At 43.1% G+C, this 16,240-nt stretch overlaps 1 protein-coding gene across 9 annotated transcripts in view; it reads left to right on the top strand.

Moving 5' to 3' along the window:
- Positions 1-16,240, top strand: part of LOC139265813 (sorting nexin-24) — a 291,009-nt gene that overhangs the window by 87,099 nt on the left and 187,670 nt on the right. The window contains exon 2 of one of the 9 annotated variants that reach the window (XM_070883294.1): positions 13,220-13,391. The exons of the other annotated variants lie outside the window; for them this stretch is intronic. Within the exon in view, the coding sequence (XP_070739395.1) occupies positions 13,245-13,391 (147 nt within the window). The 5' untranslated portion in view covers positions 13,220-13,244. The remainder of the gene's footprint in view (positions 1-13,219; positions 13,392-16,240) is intronic. 9 annotated transcript variants of the gene reach the window in all.

The raw sequence follows: 16,240 nt of genomic DNA, 5'->3' as shown, positions 1-16,240 counted from the left end.
GGAATAAACAGGTCATTTTCAGAATGGCAGGCAGTGACTAGTGGGGTACCGCAGGGTTCAGAGCTGGGACCCCAGCTATTTACAATATACATTAATGATTTGGACGAAGGAATTGACTGTAATATCTCCAAGTTTGCAGATGAGACTAAGCTAGGTGGCGCTGTGAGGAGGAAGCTAAGAGGTTGCTGGGTGACTTGGACAGGTTAGGTGAGCGGGCAAATGCATGGCAGATGCAATATAATGTGGATAAATGTGAGGATATTCACTGGTGGCAAAAACACGAAGGCAGAATATTATCTGAATAGAAACATAGAAAATAGGTGCAGGAGTAGGCCATTCGGCCCTTCGATCCTGCACCGCCATTCAACAAGATCATGGCCGATTACCCACCCCAGCACCACACCCCCCCGAACCCCCCAGCCGCAAGGACCACATCCAACTCCCACCCGAACTCATTAAAATGAACTGGCATCAACAACTCTCCGTGGCAGGGAACCCCACAGGTCAACAACTCCCCGAGTGAAGAAGTCTCTCCCAATCCCAGCCCCAAATAGCCCACCACCCATCCCAAGAGCGTGCCACCCCCCCGGCTCCGGACCCACCCAACACCGGGAACACTCTTTTCCCCCCCCCAACCCGCCCCGTCCCGTCAGAATCCTTCCCAAATGCCGAACACCCCCGGATGTCGAGCCCCCAGCCCCGGCCACCCCGGAGCCACGCCCCCGCGACGCCAACCACACCACATCCACCAACCGCTATCTGCGCAGTCAACCCGTCCACCCCACTCTGAACACTCCCCACACCGAGGCACAGAGCCCCCAGGCCCGCCCCTCCAACACACTTCGCCCCCCCCCAGACTTCCGCTGCAATGTGGCCCCTCCCGTCCCCCGCCCTGGGTTTCTCCGCCCCCCACCTCCACCACTCTCCCCTCCATCCCGTGCCCCCGTCTCCACTCATCTTCCCTCTGCCTCCCCGCACAGGCTCCCATCTTGGGGGCGGTAACCTTCTGGGGCAGGGAATTTTAGCCCCCAGCGTGGAAGTTCTGCTTCCGCCGCAGAATTGGCCTTACCACCCCTCAATGGAAGCGGAGTGCAATTTCCCACACTCCACTTTCTTTGGGGGCAGTTACCGGGGCACGACTGGATGCTCCTGTGACAGTTTGAACTGATGCTCTCCACTCTCCCGTCCTGTGACAGTTGGAACTGGTGCTCTCCACTCTCCCATCCTGTGACAGTTGGAACTGGTGCTCTCCACTCTCCCGTCCTGTGACAGTTTGAACTGGTGCTCTCCACTCTTTGTCCTGTGACAGTTGGAACTGGTGCTCTCCACTCTCCCATCCTGTGACAGTTGGAACTGATGCTCTCCACTCTCCCGTCCTGTGACAGTTTGAACTGGTGCTCTCCACTCTTTGTCCTATGACAGTTGGAACTGGTGCTCTCCACTCTCCCGTCCAGTGACAGTTGGAACTGGTGCTCTCCACTCTCCCGTCCAGTGACAGTTGGAACTGGTGCTCTCCACTCTCCCGTCCTGTGACAGTTGGAACTGGTGCTCTCCACTCTCCCATCCTGTGACATGTACTCGCTGACCTACATTGGCTACCAGCCTGACAATGCCTCGATTTTAAAATTCTTATCCTTGTTTTCAAATTCCTCCATGGCCTCACCCTTCCCTATCTCTGCAACCTCCTCCAGCCTTCCAATCCTCTGAGATCGCTGAGCTCTTCCAAATCTGGTCTATTGCACAGCTCCAATTTTAATCACTCCACCATTGGCGGCCATGCCTGCAGCTGCCTAGGCCCCAAGCTCTGGCATTCCCTCCCTAAATCTCGCTGCCTCTCTAGCTCTCTGTGTCTTCCTTTATGATGCTCATTAAAACGTACCTCTTTGCCCAAGCTTTTGGTCATCTATCCTAATTATCTCATGTGGCTCGATGTCAAATTTTGTTTGGCATTGCTCCTGTGAAGCACTGTGGGATGTTTTACTATGTTAATGGCGCTATATAAATGCAAGTTTTTGTTTTATCCTTAGCCTCACATCACATACTATGTACATTTTTCTACCTTACCATATCCAAAGTGTCTACTGGAACATAAGTAATTCATTGTGTAAAGTGCTTTCAGATATTTAACGAATGTGATAAAGGCCTGTAAAATACAAGCATGTTTTATTTAAAACATCTGTTTCTTACACTTTATATGAAAAGTGGCATTGTGCAAGGAGATGGAGGAGGCTTTGACATTTCTTTATTCACAAAGCAAAGGTAATACATATGTATTGAATTTTGATGGGATGAAGCTGGTGCCACATAAGCTAGCAGCTCGAGGCCAGCTGCCCAATATCTAGTGTTGTAACCCCAAACTCTAATATATGTTCCTGGCTAGCAAGGCTCCGTGCCAGGATCATGAATTCATAACATTTACCCGAATGCTTCTTACGATGAATCCCACCAGCCTTTTCGATCAATCCTTGTTCCGCAAGCTAACTTTGGATGACCTGAACCCTTAAGTCACTTTGCTTATCTGCATCCTCCATAGCTTCCCACTTAGATTATAATCTGATCCACTATTCCTATATCCAAAGTGTGCTGTTTCACATTTTCTTACATAAAACTATATTTTCCATTGTTTCACACATTTACATAATCTGTTTCCAAGTATGACTTTCTGCTCCTAGTTTCACATCATTTACAAACCACCACTTGAGTTCCTCGATTCCCAAATACAGACATTTTTGTATGAGGGGACATTTTTCAACTTTCCATTACTGATGCGGAACCTCACGCACTGGCAACATATACCTGAAATTCTGGTGCACACCATGCATTACCTTCCAACCATTACTTGAAATAATTGAAAAGTTCTGTGTAATGTGCACCTGAATTTTCAATGTCGGTAACTTCGACTCTGGACGCTAGTGCACAACAGGCGATAGCGGATCAGCTATCCCTCATACATCTCTTGAAGTCAATAGAAATGAAAATTGGGACAGATGTATAGCGGGTGGCTGATCCAATATCGACCCCTCCACACCATTGCCCACAGTCAAACCGACCTCCTGTACATGCTACCAGTGGGCAAGGCTCCAAGCCAAACCTGCGTAGATGACAAAATCCACTCTGGAGCGCGGGTCCTGATATCAATTCCTGGGGGAAGCCATGCAATCCTATGTAGTTTAGAAATCTTGTGCTTTGTCTTTATGCTTGTTCAATATTAATTTATTGCAAATTACACTGATTTAATGATATAATGCACATTGTTCTGGACACTTGATGCCTGAAGAAACAATTCAAGAGATCAAGCTCAGGCACATCTTCATTCAACCCAGAATGATGCCCCTTATCCAAAAAATGTCATGAAAACCTTGAAAACAAATACGTAATGGTATATAAAATACCATGCAGTGAAGTCAACTACAAGCATAAAATATCCAGGAAATGACAGCATAACAACAATGACATTCTGAAAATTTCCCTTCATTGGTGGATATTTACTTTTATTTGCTCTTAGGCTTGTGGCATTCTGAAAATTCTGAATCACACTCGCAAAGCTACTCTAATTGCTCATCACTAACTACTCTGAGAGGCAAGATAGTGATTGTTTCCACAACTGCCTTCTAGGTTCACAAATGCTTCTTTATTATTTTTAATTGAAATTTCAGACAGAGTGATGAGAATTGGATTTTATTTTCTTGTAATGAACTTTGGAAAAAATATTACTGGTCTTAACCTCATTTACAAAAGTATGATCTCACACAAAATAAATATATCCAATGAACTGGCATCAACACTCTCTGTGGTAGGGAATTCCACAGGTTAATAACTCTCTGAGTGAAGAAGTTTCTCCTCATCTCAGTCCTAAATGGCCTACCCCTTATCCTAAGACTGTGTTCCCTGGTTCTGGACTTCCCCAACATCGGGAATGTTCTTCCCGCATCTAACTTGTCCAGTCCCGTCAGAATCTTATAAGTTTCTATGAGATCGCCTCTCATCCTTCTAAACTCCAGTGTATAAAGGCCCAGTTGATCCAGTCTCTCCTCATATGTCAGTCTCGCCATCCAGAGGAATCAGTCTGGCGAACCTTCGCTGCACTCCCTCAATAGCAAGAACGTCCTTCCTCAGATTAGGTGACCAAAATTTAACACAATATTCCAGGTGAGGTCTCACCAAGGCTCTGTACAACTGCAGTAAGACCTCCCTGCTCCTATACTCAAATCCCCTAGCTATGAAGGCCAATATACCATTTGCCTTCTTAACCGCCTGCTGTACCTGCATGCCAACTTTCAATGACTGATGAACCATGACACCCAGGTCTCGTTGCACCTCCCCTTTTCCTAATCTGCCGCCATTCGGATAATATTCTGCCTTCGTGTTTTTGCCTGCAAAGTGGATAACCTCACATTTATCCACATTATACTGCATCTGCCATCCATTTGCCCACTCACCTAACCTGTCCAAGTCACTCTGCAGCCTTTTAACGTCCTCCTCACAGCTCACACCGCCATCCAGTTTAGTGTCATCTGCAAACTTGGAGATATTACAGTCAGTTCCTTCATCTAAATCATTAATGTATATTGTAAAGAGCTGGGGTCCAAGCACTGAGCCCTACGGCACTCCACTAGTCACTGCCTGCCATTCTGAAAAGGACCCATTTATCCCGACTCTCTGCTTCCTGTCTGCCAACCAGTTCTCTATCCACGTCAGTACATTACCCCAATACCATGTGCTTTGATTTTGCACACCAATCTCTTGTGTGGGACCTTGTCAAAAGCCTTTTGAAAGTCCAAATACACCACATCCACTGGTTCTCCCTTGTCCACTCTCTGCTAGTTACATCCTCAAAAAATTCCAGAAGATTTGTCAAGCAAGATTTCCCTTTCATAAATCCATGCTGACTTGGACTGCTCTTGTCACTGCTTTCCAAATGCGCTGCTATTTCATCTTTAATAATTGATTCCAACATCTTCCCCACTACCGATGTCAGGCTAACCGGTCTATAATTCACTGTTTTCCCTTTGTGAGCCATGCTTGTAATATTTCTAGAAAAGAAAAATACTGCGGATGCTAGAAATCTGAAATAAAAACACAAAATGTTGAAATTACTCAGCAGGTCAGGCAGCATCTGTGGAGAGAGGAACAGAGTTAACATTTCAGGTTGATTAGACTTCGTCAGAACAGTAAGTTTATACAGCAAATACCTATTACAATATATTTGTGTTTTTATCTTAGACTGGGAACATTTAGTTGCCCAAAAAGAGTTGATTGAACCTGAGTCAAGAGTTGTAAATTTTTCTTAATTGAGAAACCTGGATGGAGGGCCAAAACTTACAGTATGGTCCTCCAAAACCTGTTGCATTCGGAAGTCTTGCATGTGAGATCACAATCTCCCACCCTCTTGCCACAGGACTATGAGCTCATTTGTAGATTGGTCAAATCCAAAGATTTTGACAGTGTTAACAGGCCTGGACATCAAGTTTGGAAAAAGTAGGAGAGGAGATGACATAAATCAAGGCTAACCAGGAAGGTCTCTGGTTTGATCCCTGGTTCCTGAGTTGATCTGGTTATTACTGCAATTGGTTTTAGTGTCTATCTCGAGGACTTGAATACAAAGGGGTGGAAGTTATGTTACATCTGTACAGAACTCTGGTTAGATCTCATGTGGAGCACTGTGTTCAGTTCTGGGCACCGCACCTCAGGAAGGTTGTATAGGTCTTGAAGAGAGTGCAGGGCAGGTTCACCAGAGGTTACCCAGACTAAAAAGGGTTCTATTATGAGGGCAGATTTCATAGACTAGGCTTGTATTTCTTTGAATATAGAAGATTAAGGAGTGATCTAATTGAGGTGTTTTAAAATGATCAAAGGTGTTAAGTTAATTAGAGAGGAACTATTTCCTCTGGTGGGGGCATCCAGAAGAAGGGGGCATAACCTTAAAATTAGAGCTAAGCTGTTCAGGGGTGATGTCGGAAAGCACTTTTTCATACAATAGATAGCAGAAATCTAGAACTCCTTCCAAAAAGCTGTTGAGGCCAGGTTATTTGAAAAATTCAAAACTGAGATTGCTAGATTTTTGTCAGACAAAGGTATTAAGAGTTACGGAATCGAGGTGGGTAGATGGAGTTAAGATACAGATCAGCCATGATCTAATTGAATGGCTGAACTGGCTTGAGGGATTGAATAGCCTTCTCTTGTTCCTATTGGAGGGTGTTGGTATATATGGAGCTAGACCCAAGCACAAAGTCAACAACTTCAAGAGACGAGAAGGGGGGAAATATTGTGCTTGTTAAAGTTAGCTTTTATAAGCCTGTCCTTTTTGTAGGAGGAAGAGAACACGGAAGGATGCAAGAATATCTACAGTTTTTGAGGTGGCAGGAAAGAATGAATTTGAGTGAGACAATGCAATGAGTCTTATATTCAGTAATGTTCCTGTTCAGTAGTTGTAACTTGTTATGCCAATGGTACTAATGTAATCCCATAAGGCTGATGAATTTGTATGCCTTGTAAAGTTACATTTTCTGCCATAATTAAAATGTCATTGCAGAACAATATGTTAAAAGAAATATTTAAACTTTAGAAACCCATGGTTTTAAATTTATTTTATTCTATATAGTGAGGATGTTTCAAGAGCTCCATATCCCTTTAAATTCTGCATTTTATGTTTTTTGTTGTGTAACATAATTTGGGGGGGGAAAGTGTGAAGGCGACCACTCATCACTTTCACAGTAGTGTTCATTCAGTTCCTAAACAAACCCCATTTCTGTCCTTTTCTGGTTGTCTCAAAGCAACTTCTTGCTGCTTATTAAGACTTCGAAGATACAAACCAGTAGCTTAGTAATTGCTTTCTTGAATCTGCCTTTAATAATTACACCTAGTAAAGCTGTACTGAAAATTAGAAAGGCAGAGACTAATGGAAAACTAGATTTTTCACTGAATTAGAAAGCTAGACAATCTATATATTGACAACATTTCAAGTTGAAAGAGATCAGGAAAACTGCTTTGGACTGTCCATGCGAGGAAGGAAACAGAGGCTTGATGTACAATGGCATGCACATTGTATGGAGGTAGAAATGATATAACAGACTTCATAGAAAAGATGGCTTTAGAAGGATCAGTGCAAATGATAGCTGTTAGAAAGTGGCCCTGTCACAGACTAGAAACAATTTATGACTAGAAGGCTTGGCTGAAAATATTTATGTGCAACAGTGTGGGATTATTGATGTGGTTCTGTGTATCTGTAAACAAGGTAAATATTAATGCACTTACATTTTTATTTCAAAAACATGTTCCAAAACCTTTCCAAATCCGGACAAAATTCAAAATGTTAGTTATCTTGCACTTTTTTTAATGACTGGTTTCATATTCTGCTTTCAGTACTGTAATGTTTTGGAGCGAAGATGATTTGTGTTTTACCATTAAAGTAAGTTATTATTTACTAGATCAAAAAGCACTGTACACATTGTATTACTCTATATCTACACTTTAAAACCCTAAATGGGACCTTTTTTTACTGGATCAAGACCAGATTCTTCCCTAACTTTAAAAAGAATGATCTTTGAGAGAATGGTTCATTTTCAATGCACTCTTCTTCATCTTTCCTGCATCATTTGTAGCACTGTATTTTACTCGAACTCATTCTTTCTCAGCACCCAATACTGGAACAGTTTGGAAAGCCTAATTGGTACTTCATAAGGAGAGAAAATCGGCAGAAATTTTGTGTTGACTGAAATATTTGGTGTTGGGTGTAAAGCTTTGGCTCTAGTCAGCATTGTTCCAAGGACAAAAGATGTTGGTGTAGCACACGTATCATTTTGACTGATGCCAAGCCATATTCTCAAGTTCTGAGTCTGCTTAAGCAATCCTTTGGAATACATGCCTATACAGGACCAGATACAACCATCTCCATGCATTGTATTTTGAAGAATTAGGAAAATAACAAATATTATCTGCAGGGCTTGGGTAAAGCACAATGATGGGTGCGTAGAATTTTTGTATTGCATTTATTTTAGCTGTAAACATACCCGGCAGTACGTTCATTGATTTTGGCCTTCCAGACTTGTAATATCCAGATTGGGAATTTTGAGCTATATGACAGTCTGGTAAAGTACTAATGGTTATGTGTGTTGCTGTTAATGATGTGTTGGAAGCATGAATTATAGGATTGTGCAAGGAAAAGATTGGCTCAAGTGTAATTTTTTTGTGATTACGTAATGGTATTAATATGTTAAATAAGCTTAGAGATTTGGTGTAGGTGCGGAATGTGCATTTTCTGAATTTTTTAAAAGGGCAAAAAGGTTAAAGGGCTTTGAAGTCAAGCTGATTTGAGATTTGCAACAATTTAAAATGCTGTTTAATTTTGCAAAATAACTAGATCAGTGAGATTGAATAGGAAATTGTTACAATTATATTCACTGTAACACGCTTGTTTAATGAACAACATTTTTTTTAGTTGGTTGGTCTTTTCAGTGGCTTACTACACTGTTCTTTTGCCTCTGGGACATGGATTTGATCCTGGCCCACAATGTTAATATTAAGAGTTTGAGTAGTTTTAACTTGGCTAACCCATGAGACCACAAGAATAATTATTCTGAATTATTGAAAAATTGGCACCAGTGCAGCAAGGGTTGCTTTTCTGAGCTTCCAGGGGTAATAGGCACATTGATGGGATAGGTTTTGAAGGGGTGTTTCATGCTTACACTGGGTGCCTGAAATGGAGAAAGTGGCTTTATATTTTTTAGCACTTGATTACAACATTTATCAAAAAGAAATCTTGTAACCTACTTACAATAATTTAGTGGAAATACTGATCTGATTACCCTTCACAACTTAATGTTGGTCTGCAATTCTTTGGTTTTATTAACATTTAATTTCATAACCTAAAGATATGCTATACCTATTTAAAGCTGTGAATAAGGTTTAGACGGAGTAAACTCACTTACTAATAAATCATTTTGAGTTCTGATAGAAATCTTTGGGCTGGATTTTCCCGTCCTTTGTAGCTCCAGGTTTCGCCCCGGAGCGGTGTGAAAGGCGGCATTGAGGTCTCCTGGGCCCCGTCGTGATCCTCCGGTCCAGTTTTGCGGTGGTGCTGAGCAACATCGCCGGGAAGAGCTGCGATGGGCGTGCAATGCCTCTGGTTGCGACACCGGCAGTAGTTTTGACTTTTCCCCAATCCATCCGCCCAGAAGTGTGCCCACAATGACCACCTAGGAAATCAGTGCAGTCCAGTATAACCAGCGGCACAGAGGAAGATAAAGTACTCCAAAGGTAAGTGCGAGTGTTTGTTGTTTAAATTTTTTTAGCGATTTGTGTTATGGCGTGGGCAATGTTTTGGCAATGTTTTTGTGGGGTTTTTTAAGGTTCTCCACACCCCCTCCATGGCCTCTCAGAACACACACGGTAGCCAGCAGTTTAGTTTGCGAGTTTCCCATCCTTGCGCCACCAAAAGTGTATAATGCCTCCCTTCTCGCTGCGCCCCCTGACGCAGGGCCCAGATGCCGAAACTTTCATACTAAAGCGCATACTATTCCCAGCTGGTAACTTTCGCTCACCGCCTCTGTTTTCGCCCTGAAAACAGAAAAGCCTAAAATCCAGCCCAACATCCTGTATTTCCAGGGTATTGTGCCAAGGTCTAAATTTATGTAATTCACAGAAACTAAATATTGGGTCAATGAAGTACAGATTTTTTTCAATGAAGATATTTCCATGCACAAGCACTATTTATGAAGGAATAGAAATTATATGGCTAGAAATTGGCCAAATACCGCTATCGACATTTTTTTGGCACTAATTGCATTTAATGGCCCAGAAATTCCTCTTGAGGACTTCCCACGGGCAAAGTACTGTAGAATAGAAATAAAATGCGCGCTTACCTTGAGCTGTGAGGGCCGCTGGTGATCCCGGTCCAGAGGTCTCTCATGACTGCGCATCACAGCACGTTCACGTCGGGATGTCCGCAGCAGTCACTTGGGCATGGACACCCAATCGCAAGTAAGTATTTTCTCATTCATAGTAATACTACATAAAACATTTTAAAAAGCACACAAACAATACACTAATAGAAATTAAAATTGTTATGTATGTTTTTTTAAAGAGAAAAAAAAGCCAATTTTTAAAAAAGGTTAGGGTTGGGGTTTAAAATAACATTACATGAGTGGGCAGGGATTTAACATAAATATGTTTTAAAATTTTTATTTTAATCATGTTTTTGATAGCCTACTGTTACAGGCGTAAGAGTTTAAAAACCTATGTGCCTGCTTCTATCAGGCGCAAGAGTTTTGAGGACATTTGCCCGGCAAGATATGGGTAAATACCGCAATCTTGCCCGTACAAATGTCCTCGCTCCCGATCTGCAGATCATCTGTCAAGCTCCAGCGCATGCGCATTGCGCGCTAAAAAACAGCTTTTCCGATGCCTTCCCGGATCCATAGAAACTTTATATGGACCCAGGACATTGGAATTTCAGGGCAAATATCATTTCTTAAAGCGCCGAAATAGCGTCAAAAAATAAAATCGCAAAATATTCCTTCCCCCCCCCCCCCCCCCACCCCTTTTTTCTCCTGATCCTTCTGGCACCTTCCAGGTCAAGTGCAGGGTGCCTCCGCGCATCCGCAGTGCACCCAGGGATGAATCAGCCAGTATTGAGAGGAGATTTAAACATTAGCAGAGTTCATCACACAGTTCATCAAAAATTAAAAATGCAGGGTGATTCAGCAAGGAAGATGGCCAGGAAATTCACTTCAGTTGCAAATAAGGCCCTGATCACTGCTGTAGAAAGCAGATGGGGGGAGATCTCAAGAAGGGTTGTGGAAAACTACACCCATCTGCTATAAAACGTGTGTGGAAAAGTGTGGCTGAGTAGGTTTCCTCAGTGGACTATATCCAGAGGGACCATGACCAGTGCAGGAAGAGGTGGAATGACCATTGCAGGGTCGTCAGAGTAAATAATATTTTTATTTATGCACTCCAATTGCTTAAATTGTAAATGTGATGTGTTGGTATCGCTAGGTTTAGTGTTGTACCTTATTTGCCATGAATGATTGTCGCACCTTATAAAGACTGCTTTTTGACATCTTAAAAGATGTTTCTACACTTCGATATCTTCCTCGTGAACCACGTGCAACTACCAGGGCCATTAAACAGAGCACTCACTGTATTAAATGCACACAGTATGGTATAAGTACTTTGCTGACTCTCTGTTTGCCACAAAGCAGAAGGGCCTTCTGTTAAAAATTTGTATTGTCATCTTTGCAGGGAAAGTTGTCCCACAACCGCCAAGAGCGACGGAAAACAGGCAGCGGTCCGGCAAAACTGGTCCCACTCACCCACCTTCAAAGTCACATGGCAGGTCTGATGCTGACCCCACGTTCGAGAGTGAGGGTAAGTCCTGCTAAATCCACGGTCTGGGTTGGCTCAACGTTATGTACTGTCTGTGGGCTAGGCTTCGGTTTATGCGATGTACTGATCTGCCGGCTAGGGTTCAATTAATGCAATGTACTGTCAGTTGTTGACATGTAATGCAGTAGTGGTGATCCTTCAAATGAGCTGCACTATGTGAGCCTACTGATGTCACCCTCCCCTGCTGCTAACCAGTCATCTGTTGTTTTCTATTTTGCAGATGTGGATTCCGAGTCATCAAATGCAGCAGAAGAAGCCTCCAGCTCGATGGATGCCATGGTCAAGAACACCAACCTCAGCCTGCTGAGGAACCTCCACAGGAGGAACAAAGTGTCATGGGGGGGGGGGGGGTGCGTGGCGAGCCCACGCAGGCACTAACCACTTCAGCCCATTGGATGAGGACATCACATTCCATGGGTTATCCAGCATTCGAGATCCCGGGTCCCAATGGGTTGCAGCAAAGCACACCCAGGGCAGAAGCCCGTATGCTGTCTGTGCGGAGGCTGAGTCGCCAAAGCCGCTCTGCCGAAAGGCAGGCAGACAAGCAAATGGATTTGGTGGGACTATCTGGGGGGAGCATCCAGCTCAGCCGACAACTCCTCGAGGTCATTGATGGGATCGCCGCAAACATTGCATCATTATCTGCGGACATAAAGGAGGATTTTTCGCAGCTTGTAGTTGCAACAAGGCAGAACACCGAGGCTGTCAATGCCCAGCGGCAATTGACTGTCTCGACTCATGGCACTCCAGTCCCCAGTGTCATGCCACCCAGACTCACAGTGCCAGTGAGTGGTGAGGCTGAGCAACAGGCTCGCCACTCAGAAGTCGGGCCTTCCACAGCCCCAGCTTCTCCAGGAAGTCCAATGGCGTCTCCTACATCTCTCCCCCAATAATACCAGCGCCCTGTGCGCGTTGCTGCAAAACATCTTGGACCCAACGTGGGTTGGGGCAAGAGCAATAATCGACGGGGCCGGGGGAAGTGGGGGGTTAAAGGTGGCTGCAGCTGAAGGATGTTTGGTGCAGGGGTTGTTTTGTTCTTTTGTTCTTTTATTGTTGTTTTGCTGTTATTTAAGCATAAAGTTTATATTTCAAAAGTTTTAACATTCAAAAATGTTATTGAAGTTACTAAATTAACGTTTACAAAGTTTCATTAATGTACAACTGTACAAATGTTTAATAAATTTAAATTTATTTTTTCACCTAAACCATACTTGTGCAGTGTCTCCTTTTGCAGATTAACAGGGGGAAATAGTCAACATGGTGGGATAGAGTGGGCAGTCAATGATATGTGACGTTCAGCCTTCATGCAAAGTGTTGAATTATCAGCTGCTGACGTAAGGCTTTTGTAGTGGGGAAAGCTCCATGAGGCCTCCTCCCCTATCGTCGTGGGGGTTGTGGTGGCATGGGTTCCTTGTCCTCCTGCCCCCCCCCCCCATCTCTCCTGAGGTGGTTCTGCAATCCCCAGTGGCAATTCCTGTCCCCTCATGATGGCTTGTTGGGTAGCATGCAGCACACCAGAATGAACTCAGCGACCTGCTGAGGGTAGTATTGCAGGGAGCCTCCAGGCAAAGGAAGTGCTGCCAATTGTCTTTTCGACAATGTTGCGTGTGGCTATATGACTGTTATTGTAGCGATGCTCGGCTTCTGTCTGAGGGATGCGGGGGGGGGCGGGGGGTCATGAGCCAGGTGGCGAGCTCATAACCTTTGTCCCCCAGCATCCAGCTCTAGCCTTCTGGCTGATGCTTAAACAGTTGTGAGACACTGCTCTCACGCAAAATGAAAGCATCATGGATGTTCCCTGGAAATCGTGCATTTACTGCCATGATGGTTACAGACAATGTGTACGTTCAGGGAGTGGAATGCATTTCGGCTTCGGTAAACCTCTGGATCCTCAAAAGGTGCTCGCAGGGCAATGTGTGTACAGTCAATGGCTGCCTGAACCTTTCAGAAGCCATCAATTCGTGCAAGGTCTAAAACCCCCTCATTCTGTGCCTCCCTGGCTATTGGTAAGTTTATGAAGTCCTTCCTGCGTGCATACGCAGTGGTCACCTGACGAATGCAGCGATGTGTAGCGAACTGCAAGATTGAGCATATGTTCCCTACTGAAAGGCGCCGAAGGCATAGAAGGCAAGTGCCACAGTCGCCTTCGCTTCGATGGGTAGTGCAGTTCTTCTTATGTCTGCCTTTATGAGCTGGCATGTCTCTGACTCCTCTTGTCGAAAGCGCAGCCTTCTAATGTATTGTGCCTCAGACAGGTGCAGGTATGAGCGCTGTTCCCTAAAGACTCGTGGGGGGTTAGACCTCCTCCCCCTAAGTTTTCCAGGTCTCCGCTCCATAGGAAAAGCAGCCAGCAATAATGGCAGAGATAACATAGGCCCCATTCTTTTTAATGTCCTTAAAAACGAAGTATAAACTCTCAGCGCTCAGTGTAAAGTGCAGCCTTCTCTCCAAATGCTTTCATTCACTGAACTGTAGCTTCGTTTTTCAAGATGGTGCCGTTAGCGCCAGTTTCGTTGTGAATCCAACCTGGTAAGACTTGCATTTTTTAGGCAATTTTTTTTCGTGGTATTTAAAAATGACGGTATTGGCCAATTTTTCAAAAATGGTGGTATCTGTGTGTTTGATGCTGAGTGACATAACAAAAACGGTCCAAAAAAAAAGCGGCCGGTATTTTTTACCGCCGTCAGTAAACCGCTGGCCAATATTACAAAATGGCGGAAAAAAATTTAGCGGCAAAAAACACTTTTACCGTGAAAAAATGGCGGTAAAACCAGCACAAACCTGGCCGATTTCTAGCCCCTTGTATTTTATTACAAAACTGATAATATTGTAAAATCACCAAAATTCAAAAACTTTTATATCGAACCCAGAAGAGCATTTTGAACATACAAACGCTTTTTAATTCTAAGAGGTTGCAGCACCGATAATCTCTGTCGCACTAATAATTTTGATTACAAATCTGCCAATATACATCGTCCTTTGATGAAGTTAGCTAGATGTTGACCACTTCATTGACAAATTACTAATCTGATTATTTCAGCAATACTTTATGCAGCTAATTTCTAATCAGTTGAAAGGTATATAGTGAGATGTTCATTTTTAATCTAGGAGTGTCTTTGCCCTTCTATGGAAGAAGACTAAGATGGGTTCTTGACTGGTGTAAAATCTGTCTAATTTGAAAGCCATAATTAGATTGAATTTTTTTTAAACTGTCCACCCACAAATCAAAACCAAACAATTCAACACAAAATCTATCTGAGGCACTTGGCAACAGGAAGCATATTTCAAAACATTTGGTTGAGTAACTTCAGATCCACCTTATTTTGGACTTTTAATTCATTTTATTGCAGTCAAATCTCTATAGCAAAATCTCCCTAAAATTGATTAAATGTAAAACTGGGATTCTTTTTCCAACTTTTCCTATCTTTCCCCTTCCCTGCACTCCCAAGTCTAATTATCTCATCTTATTTCTCTCTCTTCAAATGCCGAGTTAGGCTGTGCCATAATACCACATGCACCAGTGGCTCTCCATTACCTCACCCAATTGGTTGTTTATTTGGAAGCTTGGACATTGAGTCAATTAGCTGTCATATCCAGGATAACCATAGACATACAGGACGTTGGCTCTGTATTCTGCAAGTTCATGTTGCTGTTTTGTCAAATTTATTCTTCAGAGCTTTCCATCCAGTCTCCTTTTCCTAGAAATGTACTAAATGGCAATTATTTCATGTATTTACCTAATGCTACTTTTTTTTTAAAAAAAAGGTAGTTGTGGACTTTATCATCATCAAGTAACCTTTGATGCAGGTACTTTCCAGTGGCCTCAAGTTCTTTGCGGGGCTGGTAACATGGAATAATAAAATACCATTTTCCTATTGTAGCAAATGTTTTTAGAGATTAAGATATAATCTGATTGAAGAAAGCGGTCTGTAAAATTAGTGTAAGTTACAGGTGGCAGAATCAAGGGTTCTCGATCTTGTATGTTTGAAAATCTGGTTTAGCTCAATTAGAGCATCTTGAGTTTTCAAACTGCTTTAGTTTATCCTCTGATTTATCAAGATTATCATCAATTACTGAAGTTATCTTCCTTTATTATCTTTGAATCAAACATAGCTATGAAGCAGAAAATGTTATGGTTCATTATTCAGTTTGTTAGTAGTAAAATGGCATTTCGATAAATCTGTAAAATAGAATATATTTTCTTGGTTTTAAAAAAAATTATTTATTTTACCTTGGATAATCAACAATCCCAATCAGTGCGTGGTAAGAGAAAGTATGATGGTTGTTCTGCAAAGATGATTGCTATATCTTTTTGTTTTGGGCCATTCATAGAGCTTTATACGGTATGTTGTGGTTGGCACAAAAGACCACAAACTGAACATGGAAGATGACGAAACATTTAAATCAACAATATGTAAAGCATATAGAATTGGACCCCGGGCAGCAGTTTGTGTCTATGCATTTATCTACAGATACATGTACATTTGGACTCCCTGGCCTAGAAATTCACAATCTTACCACTGGCTGTTGAGGCCTGTTTTAGGGGAGGGGGGTGGGGGGGGGGGCTGCACTTCACTCCGCTGCCAGCAGGTCCCATGGCAGCTGCTATTTTCAGCTGGGTGGCAACGCTGCCAATGTTCCCGCTCGCTATCATTATGGGGATTATGCAGATCATGACATCAGAGAGTGTGCTACGCTCACTTGACGCCCAATCTGCCATTTTGGAGTGCATCGGTCAACTTACATTAATTGCGACTAGCTGACCAAGCGTTGACCAGCAAGAAGGAGTCCCTTGCAGCGTTTATTTAAAGGAATCATCAACAACAACTTGCAGCTGACTTATTTCTTCAGTTGG

This window comes from Pristiophorus japonicus, chromosome 1, assembly GCF_044704955.1.
Source record: "Pristiophorus japonicus isolate sPriJap1 chromosome 1, sPriJap1.hap1, whole genome shotgun sequence".
In the NCBI taxonomy this organism is placed as follows: Eukaryota; Metazoa; Chordata; class Chondrichthyes; family Pristiophoridae; genus Pristiophorus; species Pristiophorus japonicus.
This window is presented reverse-complemented; position numbering and strand designations above follow the sequence as displayed.